The 23,107-nt window shown below is 45.8% G+C and overlaps 1 protein-coding gene across 3 annotated transcripts in view; it reads right to left on the reverse strand.

Annotated features, from left to right (window-relative positions):
- Positions 1-10,753, reverse strand: part of ARHGAP20 (Rho GTPase activating protein 20) — a 77,861-nt gene extending 67,108 nt beyond the window's left edge. For 2 of the 3 annotated variants that reach the window (XM_064171328.1, XM_064171318.1), the window contains exons 1-2: positions 10,584-10,753; positions 77-162 (exon numbers count right to left, since the gene is read on the reverse strand). In XM_064171328.1, the coding sequence (XP_064027398.1) occupies positions 77-162; positions 10,584-10,682 (185 nt within the window). In that variant the 5' untranslated portion in view covers positions 10,683-10,753. Of the gene's footprint in view, positions 1-76; positions 163-10,250; positions 10,407-10,583 lie in introns of those variants that run through there. The other variant, XM_064171337.1, reaches the window with a different exon arrangement.
- Between the last annotated feature and the right edge of the window lie 12,354 nt (positions 10,754-23,107).

Raw genomic sequence — 23,107 nt, forward strand, 5'->3', positions numbered from 1 at the left:
CAACAGCTCGACAATATTTCAGGTTTTAGGCTGAGAAACAGCAGAACAGTACAGACAGAAGACGACGCTGACTCACCTGGAGACTGATCTAGATCTGTTAAGTGCTTTGACAAAGATCAAAGATGGTGCAGACTGACGTCTTTGGGCCAAACTCTTCATTTTCTGATGGAAAAGAGAAACAAAATGAAATAATAAGTGAAATTCTGGCCAATAACTGCGCACATACAGACCCATCACAGACAGACACTGATTTCAGATCACAGGGAAAAGGCTGAGTTATTGCCATCAGAAACCCTGGAGGGGGAACGTGGTTGTAAAGCATCACATAGAATCATAGAATCATAGAATCAACCAGGTTGGAAGAGACCTCCAAGATCAGCCAGGCCAACCTAGCACCCAGCCCTAACCAATCAACTAGACCATGGCACTAAGTGCCTCATCCAGGCTTTTCTTGAAGACCCCCAAGGACGGTGCCTCCACCACCTCCCTGGGCAGCCCATTCCAATGGCAAATCACTCTCTCTGGGAAGAACTTCCCCCTAACATCCAGCCTATACCTACCCTGGCACAACTTGAGACTGTGTCCCCTTGTCCTATTGCTGGTTGCCTGGGAGAAGAGGCCACCCCCCACCTGGCTACAATGCCCCTTCATACTGAGGGAAACAGCAGCACAACCAGAAAGCCAGTGATAAAGAGGAGATGAAAATTAGGGTCTATACACAGATACCTGAGGCATACTGAACACATGAAATAAATACCTTGAGCTTGTTCTCGGCCACTTTTTTGCCCTCTAATAATCTATTGTGCTGTAAATTTATCAAATATTCCAATAGTGGTTCAATTTTCAAGTGCTTCATACACTTCTGTGTCAGGTCTGACATTTACCATAAATCAAGCTTTGGATTTTGCCCACCTAACCATACATGCTACATTGAACTACCTGGTTTTTTTCACAGATCTTCAGAGATGAGGGCATTTTCCTTCCCTGCTAATCTAATTGGAGCATTACATCTTGTCTCTCAGTAGTCAAAAATGACTTTTTTTTTCATTCCTGACTGTGTATGCAACAAAAGATGAAAGTGAGAGGGATGACAGTTCTGAGTGCAGAACTGGGAAGTGAATGGGCAAAAGGAGACACTCAAAGACACAGAATGCACCAGGAAACTAAAAAAAAAAAACCCAAACCAACTAACAAACCCCAGACCAAAACAACAACAAAAGAAGACAAAGCAGAGGGAAGAGATGAAAACGCAAGGGAGCACGGGTTGCCACTGAGTGAAGTTTAATATTGCCATAAAAATGCTGAGCAAATAAACAAAACTGCTTTTCCTGAAGGTAAAAACGTCCAAAACATCTCCTTGAACACAAGTGTATTCATCACTGTAATCTCTCCCACCTACAGCCAGAAGCAGGACTAAGGAGTCCTGGCCTTAACTTTAGAACCGGTTGTGCAGCCTGTTGCCAAGGTGCATGACCTCTCCTCTCACTGACCCTCCACCAGAAGGGTGGCTGTTACCTTATTTAGCTCACATATTTTCTTCAGAATAAACTGGTGAACAAAAGGACTGGGGATGAACTCCTCCTGAAACCCTGACAGGAGACCCTCCAATGCTGGAGCAGTCCCTCAAACCAGTCTGGCAACTGTTGAGAGCAGTCAGAGAGGTGAACTTTTGACAGCCTCTGTTCCCAGCTAACAGCAAAGCAAGACTTTCTTCCTTTATACTAAAAGCAGCCGCTGACTACCAGGAACAGATATGTTAGGGAACAACTGATTCTCCTGCCCATGTATGTGCTGGATGTGGCAGACATGCTGCCAGGCAGGTACACAGTGTGCTCCCCTCAGAGAAAGGCCACTTTACAGTACTATGTGCTTCAGACAAGTGCATTTCTTTCACTCATTGCGTTTGATTCCACTCTTATTTAGGTAGAGAAAGCTTGTGTGCTTTGGCAGAGACGTGGTTACAGCTGCTGCACAGCAATTGTTACAAATGCAACTGTCATTTCAATTCATCTTTAAAAATTATCCTTTCCTTCCTCTTACTTTCTTTAAAAATTAACCTTATCAAGTCCAATAAATTAAACCTGGGAACATTTATCTGTCTTCTATCAGAAATACCTGGATAATAAATGAAGAGATTACTAACAATGAAGAGATTACTAACACCACAGTTGCTCACTTTTGCTGGTTTTGAGCAAAAAAAAAATATAGAAAGAAAATAGTTTGGTATTTTTTTCTAGTGAAAGAAATCAGTTGGTCTCTGTGAAGTTTCTTTAGTATTTTAAAAAGCAGCATATCTACAAACATGAAAGCAAAAATAGACCTGTGTAACAATGCAGCCTCACATCCTACAGAAGACAAGTCACAGATTTCCTCCAGCCAGCATTTTTTGTAGGCGTTCATACAAGGCATCCACTACCAACTGGAAATTTACTGCACGCCTCATTATTAGGCTGGTGGCTTTCAGAAGGTGGCTAGAACTAGAGCATCTCAGCTTTTGTGAACACAGAGGAGCTTTGGTTATGTTCTCAAAGAGATCTTAAATCCTTTGGCTTTCTCAGGTCTGATAAGGAAGCGATTAAAAAAAAAGGAGCACTTTATAATGTCAGCTCTGGCAATTTTTTTTCATGCTTGGTTTAACAACACTGAATAGTGCCTGTGGCAATGAGATTCCAGTCAACTTAAATAACTGAGGACCAAGGTAAAGATTAGGACTATGGGAGCTCAAATGACTGGCAGACAGCCATAGAAAAAATCAAGTTGGAGAGGACAGCAGGAGGTTTGTGGGTCAGCCTCTGAGGATCTGCTGACTGTAGGACCCAGTCAAGTAGGATGCTCCAGACTGCCTCCAGTCCATCCTGAAGGATGAGACTCCACAGTCTCTTCAGGCAGCTCCTTAATACAGACCTAATCTGTTCAGCAAAGCTTATTTGAAAAGAGCCTTAAAACCTAAAATGATCACTGATGGTATTTGGAAAAGGAAATTTTTCAGTGTAGAGGTGAAATGAGTCAGGTCACCTGTATGCAAACATCACACAGAGACATTAACTACAAATATAAATGTGTCTGGGGATGGTTTGGAGGTTTTTTACTTCTGCTACGCATAGAGCTCAGGAAGAGAAAACAAATGACCATCATGATAACTGGAATTGATTTACTTTGAGAAAGAAGAGGACAAAATAGTTTTTGGCTAAGCTGGACCCAGATGCGTTGTCTCCTCAGTTTCACTCTGCAGAAATGACAGAAATGTCACCCTGGCAATGGAGAGAAAAGGAGATATATCCTGCACAGCTGTAGCTAAAGCAGATGTTTGGGAGCAAAAGGAGATGCAATGACCAATTATCTAAGCATGGGACACAGAGAAATGTTTCTCAACATGCGTCCCACATCACAACCTCCCAATTTTTTCATGTAAATATTAGAGAGGTCAGCAAAGAGAAATCCTCATATTTGCTTTCTGAGTCACACCCATGTGAAATGTATCATAAAATCAGTATCCATAATGAATGTTTACAGTGTGCCAGATGCACAGATCATAATCTTGTATCAGTCAGGACCAACTAGAGTTATTTTGCCTTCCTCACGTTCAAAAGCTTCAGTTCTTGCCCTCGTCCCCTCCGATTCAGGTTTAACTTCATATTTTCTGCATTTTTGGGGGTGGCTGCCTTGACTCCATTCTTAACAGAAACAAACTTCTGCCTTTTCAGTTGTTGGACTGGTGGTACAATTAAGTATTTGGCTAATTTCTCATCTGTTATAAACAGACATGAGGTTATAGATTTCAAAATAACGAATTTACAGCAGATAATGATCAGACCTACCCTCTGAAACGCTGTTTTGTAAACTGTGATTGTAGGTGGTTTATGAGCAGATCAGCTCACCATGCTGAGGACAGTAACCTTGTAAAACAGCTCTGAAAATATTCTGTCTCTCCTCAGGAATCAGAATCCCTGTGGATGACAGTAAAACTTTCTCAAGTATCTCACAGGTCATCAGCTGGAGGAAAAAATCTATTGCTGACTGCCAGTATTCAATTAATTCTTTCTCACAGTTGAGATGGCATGGGATTATGGAATTTATAGAAATGGATATACTGCCAAATTACTACAATAATCCTCATTCTGTGGAAAAGGTAACATAGAACAGCACCTGCATGATGTCCTCCAAAAAAACTGGAGCTGAAGATGAAGCACTCCCTTGCACTTCGTGCATATCACTTACCTAGATCAGTCTTAGAAAGAAAATAGTAGAACACGAATTAAATAAAGAATGTGTGAAAAAAAAATGTGGTCTTCACTATTTTTCTTGTCAAATAAGTAGCAGATATACAACATTTATAATATTTTACAAGTATCTGGAGAAAAGAAGATCCACAGTGGCTATCCCACTGCAAAGGTGTGTAGGAGGTCAGAGCAGGCAGCCTAACGCAGGGGCTGTGCACAGTGATTTCTCAGGAGCACACTGCTCATAGTGCCTGACTGATAGGATGGTCGGAAATTTGCAGGAGGATTTCTCTCACCCAATCTCAGACTTGCACACATGAGCTATTGTCTCTGCGTTCCTTTTTGTAGTCAACAGGGAGAAAAGGATACATTTAGCATACAGTTCATCTTGTCCTAGAAGTGCTGTTTTCCTCTACTGACTGATAAAAAAAAACAAACACTAAGGTAACCAAGAAAATGGAATTAATTAGATCAACCCTCTCCCTGCTGTCTGACAAAGGACAGGGAAAAGACAAATTTGTGAGCTCAGTAACATGAGTCTTCTCACAAAGTGTTTTGAGCTCAGGATGAAAAGACGAAATTACTCCATGTCTATTTAAGAGACTCACATAAGGAACGGTAGGAAAATGTATTAATTCCCTGACCGGCAGGTGAACACAACATAAATATCTCCTTAGCAATGTTCAGACACTCTTGTAAAAGCCTCCCTAGAGATGAAAGGATTTCAGGCTCCTGGCTCCAGAAGTGGGTCAAGGCAGGGACATCTGCCTGGGTCATTTAACTGGGTGATATGGACAACACTCAGATGTGTTGATACCTTGAGCTGAGAATGGCACTCAAGTGGCTAAGCACTCCCTCTCACTGCCTTGTATTTCTAATGAAAAGAAGTCTGGTTTTAACAAAGTCTACTGTTTGGAAACATTTAAGTTAACCTTAACTCTAACTCTAGTGGGGCATTTTACCCATGCAAACTCTCTGTTCTGTGCAACAAAACCTTTCTGTGGCACACATTTCTGGTTTAACCAGACACGAACCAAAACAGTGAGCAGAACTGTTTACCAAAATCTGCAGAACTGTTTACCAAAATCTGTAAGGCAAAGTTAAATTAACTGCTTAACAATCAAAAAGTCAAAACGATTCTCAGCACCTAGCAGTTCATTTTCCAGGAGCACTTGGCAATACTCTTTTGCCCTGTACCACTGGGCTACTTGGGAGAGACGATGAATATTTTTTTCCTACATGCTATAACCCAGTATTTGTTAGACTTAAAGGGTATGGTTGTCTAAAAATACCAGAAATAACAAGAATCTTATACTTTGGTAAAGCAAGAAATGGCCCTATATTGACCTGTAACATTCCTGAGCCTTCACAAACAGGGTGAGAGGATGACTGCGTTTGAACTGTTGGCTCAGGCAGCAGAGATGTCTAGGTCCCACAGAGAGCATGGTTACTCTAAGGCTGAGCAGGTGACAAAACTATGTGCTTTTGTTTGTGCTGGCAGAATACTTTTACTTATAAGGACTTTCCTAAAATAAAAGTCATTTTTTGACAGATAACCAAGAAGAAAACAATTGCAGGGTCACAAGAGGAAAAAAACTATCAATGCAGTGGATGCAAAAGCACATTACCATGGAAGAGCGGCACAGCAAAGACAGAGACTCAGAGACCATCTCAGAGTAGACAGAAAAATGGATGATTGTAACTGGATGCAAAAGGTGTTCTACCACCTCCCAAAAGTTACAGATCTATAGAAGCACCAACATGGATGTGTTCAAAAAATCTCACCCATCTACATCAGAAAATGGAGATGTGGAAGACTACTAAATCTGCAGAAGGGAGCACTGAATATTTTGCCTGAGTCCTACTGTCAGCTGCACTGCACCCACAGTGCTCAGACTAGTGATGCTGGTCATGGTGGGTTTGATGAAACAAGACATAAAGCAGGAAGGTTAACACATGGACACAATTCTGCCCCAGATTCCGCACAGCAAGGCTTTCTCAGAAGCAGCTTACAGGTGATGCAGAGAGGAGATTCTCCCCACTCTGCATGGATACATCAAGTAGCATTAAGTAAGCAGGCAACAATCCGATATATGCAGTTCTTGGGTATTATATCTCACGTGGACAGAAAAAACAAACACCCCCCCCCCAAATACACAACAAGCCAAGATCAGGAAACTCAAGAACTAGAACACATTGCTTCATGTATAATTTACAATTTCACTTGGGGACAGACAGAGGAAGCACAACCTGCCAAGGAGATTTCAACCTAAAGAGGGCTGTTTTCAGTCCTCATCAGAGTTAAAATTTCTACAGGATATGTCTGTGGGATGACAGGAACTGTCCATCACTTCACTGAACAGTGACAGAATTGTTCCTGAACAGCCAAGATTCCCAGCACTAACAGGTGTGATTTTGGAAGCACTCCCCTAGATCCTCAGCCAAGATCATAGTAAACAGGACAGACTTGCAGGAAGAAGAAATCTGTGCTTAAGGAGCTTTACATTAAAAAAATATATACATAAGGGTGAATACACAATGAATCTTTGTAGAGTAAGACAACCAGTAATGGCACTGGAATGGGCTGCCCAGGGAGGTTGGTGAGTCACTGATCCTTGATATGTTTAAAAGTCATTTGGATGTGATGCTTGGGGATACAGTTTAGGAGTGAACCTTGTAGAGGAGGGATATCAGTTGGACTTGGTGATTCTGAGAGTCTTTTCCAATCTGAATGTTTCTGTGATTCTGTGATTATATATGACTACTTTTACTCTTCTGTGATTATATATGAATACTTTTACTCTTCCAATGCTGCAATTTGGTTTGAATTCTATTTGTTTAGTGTACTGCTGAGGAACACTTTAAGTCTTCTTTCCCTGCCAATAAACTGCTGCTGGAATCACAAAGAAATACATTTTTATAATGATGTGGTACCATATTTCAAGTCTCAAAGCATAACTACTATTTCACTTAGTGTGCAAAAACGGTTAATTTTTTGCACACATTGTATGAGTAAATACTTAAAATTGCTAAGCCTCTGAAGCATTATAAGTAGTTACTTGAAATCTTCAAGGAGGTAGCAAAAAAAATCCTAAGAGTGACTCCTTGTGTTACCAAACATTGCCTTGTGTAAAATATTCAGGGTTGGAATCCAGCCCTTCTAAGAAGAGTGAAGTAAAACACCAGGAACTTATAAATACAATTAAATGACCACAGATGCTACTGGTGACACAGTTACACTGGCATAAAAGATGTCTCTGCTGCATTGTTTGTTTTGATAAATTTGTAGAAATAAGCTCCATCAGTATAATCACTCTTACTCTTGTTACTTCAGTCCACTTCAGAGTTGCATCAATTTACTGGTATTGGTTACTAAACTAAGCAGTCAGTACAAAATTTCTCTGTAGGTCAACTACACAGAGTCCAGTGGCTCCAGTAAGTCCAGTCACGAAGTGCATCTGGTCAAGATTTTTCAAACGCTACATTTCAATGTCACCTTTTAGCAGAATGTGTTGAATGTCTTGTAAGCATTTAAGAGAGAGAACCTCCCAGTGTCTGTGAGGTAGGTTAGGAGTTCAAATCACTCTGCACGCCAAGAAAACGAAATGAAATATTTCCAGGAAATTAGTTTAAATGGTCACACAAAACACATAAAGAAGTCCTACACAATTTCAGTCTCTTGGTCCTATGCTGTGATCATGTGTGTGATCCTTTGGCCAAGGAGAAGATGAAGTAGGAGTTCAGACAACCACAGAACAATGTAGTAAATCTCAGCTAAATATATTTAGCCTGAGAAAGGTAGAGTCACAATAATAAAAAGGAAGGTTCAGTGGTCAGCATCCCATATCTGGGGGTATTAGTGCCAGAAAGCAGAATATTTTATGTTAAATAAAAATTTGAAACAAATTCGTTCAACTTGACATGTTGTGTCACCAGTATCAAAACTGCCTTCTTGCCAACATATTTTTCCATTTAACCAACACAAGCAGTGCAATCTCCCCAGTAGTAAAGAAGAATGTCTGCATTGTGAAAAAAATACAGTGCTTTGGCAATGACTGGAAGACAAAACAGAGCTGTATATAGAGTCATAGGACCCAAATAGTAAAAAAAAAAAACAAACATCCAAACTGTTACTGAAGTCCAACTTCAGGCAAAATTACATCTAGACTATGGCTCTACGTGCATGAAGGAAAAAAATCTTCTTCCCCAGACAGGCACAAAGAAATGGCAGGTAAGCAGACTCAAGGGAGCATCACTATTGTGGACAAAAGCAGTTGAGCCGTTGGCTGGGTGTTGGTTGCTGTCTATGTTGACTGTGGGTGGTGTGAAAAGCTGCCATATGCTGCACGGCCAAGCCAGGGTCTCAAGCTGCTTCTCTGCAAAAGGATTTCTATCTGTACCCCTGCTGTGCATGCCTCCACACTGAGGAATTCCAACAGGACTACCAAGATCCATGACATGTAATATCCCTGCTCCCTTGTCAGTGCTGGCAAAACAAGGTCTGTGTTACTTTGACTGTGGACTCTTTGAAGCAGGAATAGGAAACGCAAGTGCTACTTTTACTATTTGTCTTCAGAATGATGAATCATTAATTAGAACTTGTAATAAAATAGTGTTCATCTTCACAGCACTTGAGCATCGCTTCTCACTTAAGGCAGGTACCTGGCATCACAGCTCTGGCAAGTTGGAAGGCATGTGGTACTCTGTCTTCAGCAGGAATGAAAGAAATTATAAAAGAAAAAGCTAAACCATATTTTCAGTCATCTCAAGCTACACTGCAGTACTTAGAAAGGGTATCTACTCCATTACTTTGTCCAGCTAGGCAGCAGAAGGTACTCTACCACTTCATGTAGGTGTATCACACCCTCTCTTCAGAATCTGATCAGGTATTAACTACAGCAAAGTGTGATAGAAATCTTGGCCAAACCCTCTCCAGGCAACCATTTCACCATTGGCAGCAGAGGCCATGAGACGAGATCCCCAGGGCTGTGGTCAGGCTGGGGCACTACATGCCTTAGTGGGGACACAGTACACATGGACACATGCTATAGAAATGAAAAGCATTGCTCCCCAGTCTGAAGAGAAGGGACGGGGCTCCTTCCCACATCACTGTGGCCAGCAAAGCTCTAACCAGCAGCAGGACTGGATACAAACTCAGTCACCAGTACCACATATCCCAAATTAATGTCACCAAACAGACAGATTTAAGTAAAGCACACCACAACCTGGCCAGTCATTCTAACCCTGCCAGCCTTTTTGGCAGTCAGTAGCACCGTGCACCTCTAAAGAAAAGGCAATGCATAAATTTAAATGTCATTGTGAAGCAAAATTGGTAAGATAGGAAGGTATCAGCATTTCTTTGGGTAGGAAAACACTACAGCACTTGATAAGCCAATGGAGGAAAAAAGAGTTCCTGTTTTACACAGTGGGAAGAATGTGGTTATTACAGCTCATTTGCTACAGCTGAATATGAGGCAGAAGAATGTACTTGGCTATACGCAGAAGTGAGCATCTTGCACTTGATCGTGTTAGATGCTGAAAAGCAATCTGAGACATGATATAGATTTTACAACCAGGTTTGAAGCCGGAATAACGCTCTTCAATTGTGACACACTTATGGAACGCGAGGCGCTTCTTCGGGAAGCTGCTCTTAAATTGCTCTTGTTCAAAGCACGTGCCAGAGGAAGCAGCAGAGCCCCTCAGCTCCAGCAGACCCCTCCCTTGCTCCCCACAGACACACATGCAGCAGATCCCGCTCAGCGCCCCTGGTTAATCGTTCTGCAAACCTCCCCCACAGCTTTCTCTGATACTCACCCAGCAAAACCTTTAGACATCCATCCAGCAAATCGCCCCTTCAGTCTCCCCAGGACATCCATGCAGCAAACCCCCGTATCTCCGCAACACATCCATGCAGCAAACCTCTCCATCTCACCGGGAAATCCAAGCACCAGAGCCCTTTGGCTTCACTGACCACCACCCAGAAAACCCTTCCCTAGCTTCCCGGGACACCTATCCTGAAGCGCTCCTTACCTACCGCGGACATCCAGGCAACAGCCTCCCTTTGCTCCCGGGATATCCGCGCAAAAACTCCCTTTAGGTCCCCGGGTTATCCATTCGGCAGAGCCCCGTGAGCTCCACTGGGCATCGCCGCAGCCCCGACTCTCCGGGGCGACCTCTTCCCGCCGACATCCCCAGCCCCAGCTCCCCCGGCAGCTCCTTCCCGGCCAGCTGCCCTGGAGGTGGCGGCGGAGGAGCCGAGGCGATGGGACTGTGAGGTGTCCGGTGGGGAAACGCTGACCCGTGGGGGGCTGCGGGGCTTGGGGGGCTCCTTCCCGTGGGGTCTCCAGGGAGGGGGGGCCTCACCTTCTTGCTATCTGCGGCGGCGAAGCCCCTGCCCTCGCCGCTCACTGAGGACGAGCGGCTCGGCCCGAGGTGCTCCTGTTGCGGGGACATCACGTCCATGCAGCCCCACGCCGCCGCCCTGCCGCCGCGGGGACACCCGCGCCGCCGCCCGCACCATGGACAGGGCGCGCCGCGCCGCGCCACGCCCCCTGCGGCCACGCCTCCGCCCGGGGCCACGCCCAGGCCAGGAGAGCCCCGTGCGAGGCCACGCCCCCCGCCGCCGCTCCGCGCCCCTCTCCGTGGGAGCGGGCGGGGCACTCACGGCGCGCGCCTGCGCCGCCGCAGCGCTCGGGGGCTGGCGGCGGGGCGGGCGCTCGTGCCGGGCCGGGGGCGCGCGGTCTCATCTCGCGCCTGCGCGCGCGGCTGCTGCGGCGGTGGGGCCGCGCTCGGCGGGGGCCGCGAGGCGAGGCGCGGCGCGGGCGCGGGCGGTACGCGGGCGGGGAGCAGCGAGGCGCCGCGCAGCGAGGCGCCGCGGCGCTGCGTGCCTGCAGGAGTGGCTGCTGTGGGGTCCCGCGGCTCGGGTGGGCGTTGCCGGCTTTGAGGTCGTGGCAGTGTTGCGTGATCCTTCCCCACTGCTTCCCTGCAGAAAGCAGGTCACAACTCACTCTGGTCCTCTGCTGAGCCCTCTCTGCACGGTCCCCATTTGAGGAGAAAGCAGCTGATTGGGTGCAGGTGTGGGTGCAGGTACAGGTGCGGAGGTTGCTGGCACAAGTTGAAGGTGGCCATGACAACACAGGCTTCCAAGTGTGCTGGGGCAATCCAGAGAAGGCTTAGGAGATGCTGTTGCGGTCCAGAGAGCCATGGATAATAAGGGGGAGGAGCCAGTGGTTCAGCTACTGGCTGGCATTGCCTCAAGAACAAATGAATGTAAATAGGCTATAAATAAATCTGAGCTGGAGAATGGGAGAGGGTATACTGATTAGAGTTATCATAAGAAGAACAGGTTGTGGAGGAGCCCCACCAGCCAGGATGGGAAGGCGCAGCTCCATGAGCAGTGGCAGTTTGATATGACTATCATATTTGTATGTTATTGTATACTCTCATTGACTATATTGTCTTCCACAGCAAAGGGCTGCTTCTGATTGCCCAAGAGATTCTGTGTAGTCCTGTCTTTGTACAGTTTGTGAGGGTAATTTTAATTTCCAGCTGTTGCAGCTGTCACAGGCTTTCCATGCATTTTCTCCCATGCTGATCACTGAAAAAGCAGAAAAAGAGAGGTCTGCCATCTCATGTGCAGCTTTTCATATCTACTGCTTTCCTTCTGTGAGAAGAGTTTTCACATTCCTGTGATGAACTGGGTTGGGAATTGGACCAGCTTTAACAAGGTTATTTTTCATCTGGAGAACTCTGGCTGGTTCTCCTGGAAGCAGAAATGTATGTGCTGCTTCCTTAACTTGGTGGTGGCTGCTGTTGCCATATACAACTGAAATAGCAGTAAATGATGAAATCAGTTCCATGTTATGTAGCCCAGCATGGTCCATGTGATAGCGCTTCAGCAGTCTCTTTGTTGAGATTGATGTAGACACCTGCCCTCTCATTGCACTCTCATTTCCACAAGTCACTGGAATCATGCAAGTAAATTAAAAATGAAATATTAAAGAGTGGACGCAGTGTGAGTGCTTCTGCCTGCACTGGGATTTTCTGGATCTGTTAACTTCTCCTCCCTACCTTGTGCCTAACCAATTCAAACAAACAAAGAAGACAATAGCCACAAACATCTATAACCACTAGGAGATAGCTCTTGGGTAGCATCATGCCTGCGTGTCCAATCTCAGAAAGCCCAGCAGGCTGCCCATAGTATCCTTTGGAAAGAAATGGATGGTGAAGGCAAAGGTTTGTGTGCGTTCTGTGTGTTAACATGTGATGAGTTGCAGTATTTCGTCTTCACTGCATGGCTTTTCAGCTGAAGTGTAGAAACCTTGAAATTATGTGGGTTTTGTGTCTGCACTAATTTACAGACAGATGGCCATATGTCACTAAGACAAACCATCGTATAGAAAACCTAATTTTTTAAAGCCTATGTCTTTAAGAAATCATTGTGTCAGCTGATTTTTGCACCTTTGGGCTTTCACGCAAGCTGGATGGTGGCAACGCCTTGTCCCAGTGGTCTCACAGGTTCTTCCCTTCCAGCCCTTTGCTCCTCTGGGTTGTGTCCTTGTTTCCCCTCCTTCCACCATGGTGCCAGTCCTATGGGGAGTTGGTGGCAAGTGGAGAAAAAGCAGAGTTGTAGGCTCTCCCTGGCGCAGTGCCCACGGCTATAAAACTGGAAGGTGAGTTTTTGATTGCTGCCGCATAGCACCCAACCCAGTGGGATGCCTTCCCCAGGCAGGTCTCCAAGCTTCTGCAAGAGGCTAAGAAAAGATTTGTCAGGGTAGAAAGGAAATGGTGTAAAATGTCTATTTGAAGCCTGGAATATACTGAGCGATTTGGCAACCTTCTGCCCAGAAACGTTTGCAAGCGATGATATTCTTGGTGACATTTTGGAAATGGGACTGTAAGTATGTATTTCTTTTGCAATGGAAACATTACATAAGCTTTCCAAAATGCTCATACATGCTTAGAGGTTGTTTTATCTACTACCATGAGGACATTTCCTGTACTCTTCATTGAAGATGAATAGATTAACATCTTGCCATTTGGTGAGAAAGATCAGAGGAGCTTTCTTTCCTGCACAGCACAAATATGTTTGCATATGTATATCAAGTTTTTTTTTAGCTGCAGTACTTCTCTGGTGCTACCTCTCCCATAACTTTACTTAACCTTCTCTGCCTGAAAAGTGGGCAGGAATTTTGGCACCCAAGATGTAAGCTTGCAGGAGTGACTTGTTGGGAGCAAGGGTCTATAAGCCTCATTTTCCCTCACTACAGTATGAATGATGGAGGCATGGAGGGAGTACGCAGGGCAGAGCAGTGATGTACAGGTAGGCTGGAATACCCTGCCTGTAAAAAGACCTCTGGCGTGATGCTGGCAGTGAGCAGGTCCCATGCCTTATAGTGATAAACCTCAAGGGGCAAAAATAAAGAAACCCACTAAGAACTGTCAAAATCAGAAAACAAGAAAAATAGGCTCTCCCAAAGGGCTGTTCAGAGCGTAACTGGCAGTTTCTTTCTGGCAGGTCCAAATTTTATTCATTGATTTTTAGATTGGATTTTGAGAGACCTTAGAGAATTGGTGGTATGATGGACACCGTAGACAGGGTGCAATTGCAGCCTGTGCAATATCCTCCATGTCGCCACTGCCTGACCCTTACCTGCCTCTGTGCAGAGATTCCCAATGGGAAAATCACTGGCTCTTCCTCACTGCTTGCCTAGGGACGCATTAACTCCCACATGCGCTGGTACAGAACCAGCCACAGGGACAGGGCTGCTGCTGCCCAAACCACCGCAGGCCTTGCCACCCCACAGGGCCAAGCAGGCACACTCTGAAATCAGCCAGGCAATGGGGTGCCTGCTGGACACTTCCTCTCATACTCTCAGTGCTGTCTGGGTTTTGACATTATCCTGGGTGTTTCTCACCCAACTGTCCACCCACCTGCTGTGGACAAAGAAGAGTCAAGTTATGTAATTGCACCAAGTCATCCTTACACTGCACCAACTATCATCACCACCAGCTAAAATCATGCTGGAGCCTTGCCCTAACAGAAAACACACAAGACTCAGAAAATAACATGAACATTCATAGAAAGATTTTCTTTCTGTTGCCTTGGCCACAGTGTTGTGTGAAGAAAAATACTGGGGAGACAGAGCAGGGACCAGAACAGAGAAATATATGGGTGTTGTAGGAAAATCACATTTGTGCACAAGACAGAGGAGAATTATTCATGGGCAAACCCATCCAGATGGAAATACAACCCCTGTAAATCTGCCACATTAGGGAAACCCACAGTGAACTGTTAGCAAATGCTAGATACACAGGCTGCAGCTACCTCCAGTTTTTATGAGCTTTCCAAACACGTTAGCACTAGCAGACATTCCCTTCCAAGAAAATCATGATATCCAAAGAGCTATGTGAGGCCAGAAATGAGTGAGCTGTACTTAACTTACACTGAACAGTCGTGATTGTACCAAATCTGCCCCAAAAGGATACATTTGCCTGACCACTAATTTTATGACCCTCTCAAATGCCTCATGCAATTAAGGCCATGCAGTAGGTCTGATTTAGAAACTCCAGAGGCAGTTGTATTTCAATGAGATCTGATGCAACAGCTTTCTGTTTCAATATCCTGACACCTGGAATCTCATGCTGCTCATGTGTTTTAAGCAGTTTAAAATAGGGCCATATCCTAAACAGATTGGAGATGCTCTAATGCAGAAAATCTGAGACGAAAGATTGGAGAAGGAGAAAGTGATGGATGGAATGGATGATGGAATTCAGCATAGGAGGAGCTCTAGTGGCAAGTATTTACCCTACAGTGTGAATCCTTCCTTGCTCATGTTTACCGTATTTGATGCTGCTCCTTGCCAAAGAAGTTGTGGTAAGCTGAAACCATCATCTGTTGTCCTGGAGGGCCTGGTCAGAAGAAAGCCCAAGTACTAAGCCTTGCTTTTCTGTTTTGATAGCAGCTTACAGATAGAATTACTAAATGCTGTTTGAGTAGTTGCTAAGCAGAATTCATGAATGTGCTGGATTTCAGGTTACAGCAGCTGCTGATGCTTTATGCAGATAGGTTCACCTTTAGAGGAAATACTCCGTTCTGTCCCCATGTTCTAAGGTTTGCAAGGCCTTTTGTTCTGGATTCTCTGCCTCAGAGACTTTCCTACCTCACTTGGGTAGTTCTGCCAATCTTGTCATATAAATGAAAATCTACCTGCTCTCTCTGTCCCAGAAATACAGGCTGGCCTGGCGTGAACGTGGAGTCTGAGTTTGCAGCACGTGGCATGTTTCCAGCAGCAGGGACAAAGTGTGCACATGAAATGTGAACCCCAGCTGACAGCTCTGCTTTAGAACCGGGGACAGCACAAGTACTGGGACAGTCTGAGCTTTGCTCCACATGGTATCACTGCTATGGTCAGCTAGAGCTGTCATTCCACAGCCACACCAGCTGCTCAGATATAGGGGAAGACTTTCACAGCCTAGCCTTAGAGAGGAATCTACCAGTGGCCCTAAAGAACACTGGAACAGGCTGTCCAGGGGGCTTGTGGAGTCTCTCTCTTTGGAGATGTTCAAAGCCCACCTGGATGCATTCCTGTGTGAACTGGAATAGGTGATCTTGCTCTGGCAGGAAGGCAGGACTAGATGATCTTTCAAGGCCCCTTCCAGCCCCTGTAATTCTGTGATTCTGTGAATTCTTCATATCCATTTCAGCCTTATTACATATGCCCTGTGAAACAGTCCAGTGCATCAAAGGGAAGCTTGCCTTTGAAGGATGGTGTTTCCTGCATCCAAGCTTTGTTCTGATTTAATGAGGCTTGATTTTATAATCAGTGTAGTAAAACCAGTATGATGTCTGTGACTGGTGTAAGCATCTCGGTGTGTGTACAGCCTGATAGCAACACCACTCATAAGCAAGTCAGGTTCAAATTTTACTGCCATTCACATTTTTCCTGGCTTTCCTGGACCTTATTTCTGATTTTTACTCATTATCTTTACTGTTAATTTTTTGTTTCCCTGCACTAAAGATTTTCTTGCTGCCACTGTACAGAGTTCAACCTTTCACTCGCCTATTGTGAAGCTAAGTTAAGTCAGTAACTGGATCTTCATCCATGAGGGACCTAACATAAGAGCTAAGTATTAGACATGAAAAGATAGCATTTTATTGAAGATAAGGCCTAATCTCTTCCCTTTGTGAGTAACATTTCTGAATTAAATCTGAGCACTTGTGCCTGAAGCCATTTAACTTTCCTCTTAGCTAGATGGGTAGTGATGGAAATACACAGAAATTAATCTGCAGCGTAATCCTGAGCATAGAAAGCAGATGTCATTAAAAGAGGGGAGGGTGAGTTTAGGAAATACCCACCAAGTGTGCAGGGCACACATCTCTTCAGTACAAGCTTGAGCTTTTTTGGATCTCACTGTACCAATCACACTACTTTACTCCTGGAAAACCCACAGTCCACAGCATTTACAGTAATGATCGGCACTGGAGTTGGTTTCTATTCATCAACATATTCTTGAGAAAAGATATCCTATCACCTAAAATTTGATAAGGGGATGTTTTCAGATGCTTGTCCCAAAACTATGGTTGAGAAGCATGGTTATCAGCATGCAGATCATAAATAACCTATACAGTTTTTTATGCTGTAGCCAGGTGTTGCTGACAGACTCCCTGGAGCTCCACAAAGCATTGGCCATGTAGACAGCCAAACTCCCATTTCAGTGGGTTGAGGCACAGGGTGATAAATGAAGTAACATGAGTCAGGTTGGCAAATATGTGCCCAGTGAGAATTATACATTCATAACAGGAACATTTATAGTAACTTGAAGGGGAAGTTACTGGGGCTGAATTACGAATAGAGCATCTTTGTTTTATGGCTGATGGGACTTAAATTTATTGCAAGCAGAAAGTGGACTGTTGACATTGGCTTTTCAGGAAACATGAAGGAAACTCCCATGAAGAGGGGACGCTTTCGAGTGTAACATGCACTCATCCATTATAGTCATCACATTATCATCTTTGCTCTGGATTCATTTCAGGCATCACTTTGTCTCTAATTCACAACTGAGACAGTTTTTACTGCAAGTGTATTTGAGAACCCAGAGGGTCATATCTTTTGTCAGTTCATGCTCTTAACATACTGGTGGATGTTGTACTTCTGGTAACATACTGGACTGTTGTACTTCTGATTCCTGCATGGATTTACTGTTTTCTGTTCACCATAGAGAACTACCTTTTTCCTAACTGCTTGTGGGGCTGTCAAGCTGTGAATGACAGACATTAAAAAAATGATGGGCAAGATTTTTAGTTGTCCATTCATAACATGCTGCAAAGTCCTTCACTGCAAGAGTGGGATGCTTTCAAAGCTGGCTCAGACGAATAAAAAATGAGCTAGACATCCTCCTGCTGACTCGGGATCCAGGAGGAAATGGCTCTATTTTTCTTGTACACAGTGTTGAATTACTCAGTATAAGCTGATGTACATGTCTTCAGCTTCTGTAAGCCAAAGTGGGAGCCCAAACTTCACTGCACTCCATTGAGCGAGAACTTGGCTTTCCTTCACATCTCAGCCTCTAACCGCACCACTAGTGATTTACAGATTAAATGGTGGGTTATATGAGTGTAGTGGCTTGACCTTGGCAGGATGCCAGATGCCCACGAGAGCTGCTGTATCACTCCCCTCCTCAGCTTCACAGGGAAGAGAAAATATAATGAAAAGCTTGTGGGTAGAGATAAAGACAGAGAGAGATCACTCAGCAATTGCCATCGTGGGCAAACCCGACTTGCCAAAATTAGCTTAATTTCTTGCCAGTCAAGTTAGCCTAGGATAATAAGAAATAAAACCACATCTTAAAATATCTCTCCACCCTTCCCTTCTTCTCAAGTTTAACTACCCCCAATTTTCTTTACCTTCTTCCTAACAACAGCACAGGGGAACAGGAAATGGGATTTGCAGACAGTTCCTCACACTTTGTCTCTGCTACTCCTTCCACTTTGGAGGGGAAACTCCTCACATGCTTCCCCTGCTCCAGTGTGGGGTCTCTCCCAAGGGAGACAGTCCTCCATGAACTGCTCCAGGATGGAACTCTTCCATGGGGTGCAGTTCATCAGGAGCAGACTGCTCTGGTGTGTGTCCCCACAGGATCACAAGTCCTGCCAGCAAATCTGTTCCAGAGTGGCCTTATCGCTCCACAGGGCCACAGATCCTGCCAGGAGCCTGCTCCAGCATTGTATCACAGTATCACCAAGGTTGGAAGAGACCTCACAGATCATCAAGTCCAACCCTTTACCACAGTGCCCAAGGCTAGACCATGGCACCAAGTGCCACGTCCAACCTTGCCTTGAACTGCCCCAGGGACGACGACTCCACCACCTCCCCGGGCAGCCCATTCCAGTGTCCAATGACTCTCTCAGTGAAGAACTTTCTCCTCACCTCAAGCCTAAATTTCCCCTCGCACAGCCTGAGGCTGTGTCCTCTCGTTCTGGCGCTGGCCACCTGAGAGAAGAGAGCAACCTCCTCCTGGCCACAACCACCCTTCAGGTAGTTGTAGACAGCAATAAGGTCACCCCTGAGCCTCCTCTTCTCCAGGCTAAACAATCCCAGCTCCCTCAGCCTCTCCTCGTAGGGCTTGTGCTCAAGGCCTCTCACCAGCCTCGTTGCCCTTCTCTGGACACGCTCGAGCATCTCAGTGTCCTTCCTAAACTGGGGGGCCCAGAACTGAACACAGTACTCGAGGTGTGGTCTAACCAGTGCAGAGTACAGGGGCAGAATGACCTCCCTGCTCCTGCTGGCCACACCATTCCTGATGCAGGCCAGGATGCCACTGGCTCTCTTGGCCACCTGGGCACACTGCTGGCTCATGTTCAGGTGGGTATCAATCAGTACCCCCAGATCCCTCTCTGTCTGGCTGCTCTCCAGCCACTCCGACCCCAGCCTGTATCTCTGCATGGGGTTGTTGTGGCCAAAGTGCAGCACCCTGCACTTGGAGCTATTGAACCCCATCCCATTGGACTCTGCCCATCTGTCCAGGCGGTCAAGGTCCCGCTGCAGAGCCCTTCTGCCCTCCAACTCAGTCACATCTGCCCCCAGCTTAGTGTCATCTGCAAACTTGCTGATGACTGACTCCATGCCCTCATCCAGATCATCTATGAAGATGTTAAAGAGGATGGGGCCCAGCACAGATCCCTGAGGGACACCACTAGTGACTGGCCGCCAGCTGGATGTGGCACCATTCACCACCACTCTCTGGGTCCGGCCCTCCAGCCAGTTCCTAACCCAGCACAGAGTGTTACCATCCAAGCCATGGGCTGACAGCTTAGCCAGCAGTTTGCTGTGGGGGACAGTGTCAAAGGCCTTGCTGAAGTCCAGATAGACCACATCCACAGGCCTCCCCACATCCACCAAGCGGGTCACCTGATCATAGAAGGAGATCAGGTTAGAAAGGCAGGATCTGCCCTTCCTAAACCCATGCTGGCTGGACCATTGGTTTCTTATGGAATCACTGTCTTTTTTAGTTTAATTCACCTGCTCTGACATGGAGCCCTCTGTGGGCGGCAGGTGGATATCTGCTGGAAACAGCTGGCATGGGCTCTGTCAGACACTGGGGAAGTTTCTAGCAGCTTCTCCTAGAAGCCACCCCTGTAGCCTCCCCACTGCACCTTGACATGCAAACACAATACAATGAGAGTTGAATTTCCTTGATCTTACAACTGACGGGGACAGTGAGGGCTGTCAACCTCCACAGGGTGTTTGGCTTTGCTGCAATGCAAGAATGATTGATTGCCAGAAAAGGGGTAGCCAGCAAGAGTGGGGTAGAGTTATGCCCAAGGTCTCTGCTAGGATACCACCACAGTCTCTGTGCCTCCCAAGTCCTAGTTCCAGTTCTAAGGTAAAAAGCAATGGATTTGGAGTGTATCCAAACTGTTCATGACTCCAACACAATAATCATAGGAAGCAGACTGAGGAAGAACCTCATAATATCATCTACCCTTGCATCAAGCAGCTTTACCTAAGTTTTTCCTAAAGGCCTCCTGGGTAACTTGTTTTTAGAAGTGGGTGAGGATGGGAATGTGCTTCCCTTGTAAGCCTGTTTCTGCACTGTCCCTACAAGTGGGAACTATTTTCCTGATGCCTCAGTTAAGCCAGTGACAACTTGTCCTAAGCCCAAGGGATGTGAAAAGAGTTTATTTCTTCCTCTTTAGAGCTATTTTCTACATATTTGGACACTATACCCCCACAGTCATCTTTTCTAGACTAAACAATACTGAGTCCTTTAGCTTTTCGTTGCAGTTGAAGGCTCCTGGTCCTCTGACCAGTCTTGTTCTCTGAATTCTTTCCATTTGGTACATTTCCTTTTAAAATCATCATTTCCAAAGCAGGATACATTTTGTTTGTAAGGGCAACATGCACATGTTTTTCTTCCTTTCACACCCCACCTCCAAAACAAATGTTTCTCTCCTTTTTATGGGCTGAAGAAAGGTGTAGCCACGTGGAGGGGCACAGGGAGGTTGACAGTTCATCCTTAATATTTTACCAGAACTTTTGTAATTCCATATGATGTGGAAAGCCTTTTAGCAAGGTAAAATATATTACTTTCACACTGCTTAAGTGTCACTAGATCTGCTGAAGGCAGAAAATACATATAAGGCTTTAAAATATTTGGATAGTATACATTTAGATGAGATTCCAGCAAATATTTTTATCACATTTATTTCTCAATATGAAATCTGTGACCCAGGATTTCACAGTATCACAGTATCATCAGGGTTGGAAGAGACCTCACAGATCATCAAGTCCAACCCTTTACCACAGAGCTAAAGGCTAGAGCATGGCACCAAGTGCCACGTCCAACCCTGCCTTGAAGTGCCCCAGGGACGGCGACTCCACCACCTCCCCGGGCAGCCCATTCCAGTGTCCAATGACTCTCTCAGTGAAGAACTTTCTCCTCACCTCCAGCCTAAATCTCCCCTGGCGCAGCCTGAGGCTGTGTCCTCTCGTTCTGGCGCTGGCCACCTGAGAGAAGAGAGCAACCTCCTCCTGGCCACAACCACCCCTCAGGTAGTTGTAGACAGCAATAAGGTCACCCCTGAGCCTCCTCTTCTCCAGGCTAAACAATCCCAGCTCCCTCAGCCTCTCCTCGTAGGGCTGTGCTCAAGGCCTCTCACCAGCCTCGTCGCCCTTCTCTGGACATGCTCAAGCATCTCAACGTCCCTTTTAAACTGGGGGGCCCAGAACTGAACACAGTACTCAAGGTGTGGTCTAACCAGTGCAGAGTACAGGGGCAGAATGACCTCCCTGCTCCTGCTGACCACACCATTCCTGATGCAGGCCAGGATGCCACTGGCTCTCTTGGCCACCTGGGCACACTGCTGGCTCATGTTCAGGCGGGTATCAATCAGCACCCCCAGATCCCTCTCTGTCTGGCTGCTCTCCAGCCACTCCGACCCCAGCCTGTATCTCTGCATGGGGTTGTTGTAGCCAAAGTGCAGCACCCTGCACTTGGAGCTATTGAACCCCATCCCATTGGCCTCTGCCCATCTGTCCAGGCGGTCAAGGTCCCGCTGCAGAGCCCTTCTGCCCTCCAACCCAGCCACATCTGCCCCCAGCTTGGTGTCATCTGCAAACTTGCTGATGACTGACTCGATGCCCTCATCCAGATCATCTATGAAGATGTTAAAGAGGATGGGGCCCAGCACTGATCCCTGAGGGACACCACTAGTGACTGGCTGCCAGCTGGATGTGGCACCATTCACCACCACTCTCTGGGTCCGGCCCTCCAGCCAGTTCCTAACCCAGCACAGAGTGTTACCATCCAAGCCATGGGCTGACAGCTTAGCCAGCAGTTTGCTATGGGGGACAGTGTCAAAGGCCTTGCTGAAGTCCAGATAGACCACATCCACAGGCCTCCCCACATCCACCAAGCAGTCACCTGATCATAGAAGGAGATCAGGTTAGAAAGGCAGCATAAGGGCCCTGGCTGTCAAGCATAGCTAAATGGTTACTACTTTTAAATTAACAGAAAGGTGATAGTTACCGAGGTGCATATATGTGAATGGAAACCTAAGCTGTAGGATAATTGTGGACTTGATTTTTTTTTTTTTTTTTTGGATGCAAACCTGAGGGGAAAAAAAATAGGATTTCTTACTGTAATAACTCCCACACTCTTCAAAACAAAAACTGGTTTGTGAACTTGATTAAAAAATAAAACTATTTTTGGTGAGGAAAGTAGGGGAAAATAATATTTATAAAAAATCAATCTGTTTTGGAACAAAAGATCCTCCAGGATGCTTGAAAAGTGAAGAAGTTTGTTGCTGCAAATGCAGATGATTTGGGGCAGAGGAGCAGCGGGAGAGGACCTGAGGGGGTAGAAAGGAAATGGAAGGGTCAGAAAAGGCACAGAGATGGCAGCCACGGTGTTGCCGAATCAAGAAATGTCCTGTTTGGCAGGAGGGACAAGGAGGTGGCAAGGCCATCGCATACACAGTCCTGAGAGTCTGCTCATCAGCAGCATGGGCTTCGCAGTGTTGCTGTCTCTGAGATCATTGTGGGCAAACCTCAGGTCAGTGACCTGCCTAAGGAGGATGGATACCTTTGGACCATTTCCTGGCTCCCTCTGTGAGCAGGGAGCAGCGCCAGCTTGGCAAGGGAATGGCTGGATCTTCCCTCAGCCTAAAAATAGCGACATAAATATCGTGTATGCATTCATTACAACTGTTACAGGGCTGGAGTGTGGGAAAAAACCTAATTAATGTGAGGCATGTTCAAGTGACTTCACTGAAAGCTCTGCCTTTTTTATTAAAGGAACATGACTATTTTTTTTCCAGATGCTTCTAAATATGGCACTTGGATGATCCATTTTTCAGGGAGGCTTTCCTTCTGGAATACCCTCAG

This window comes from Pogoniulus pusillus, chromosome 3 (genome assembly GCF_015220805.1).
Source record: "Pogoniulus pusillus isolate bPogPus1 chromosome 3, bPogPus1.pri, whole genome shotgun sequence".
Taxonomy (NCBI): Eukaryota; Metazoa; Chordata; class Aves; order Piciformes; family Lybiidae; genus Pogoniulus; species Pogoniulus pusillus.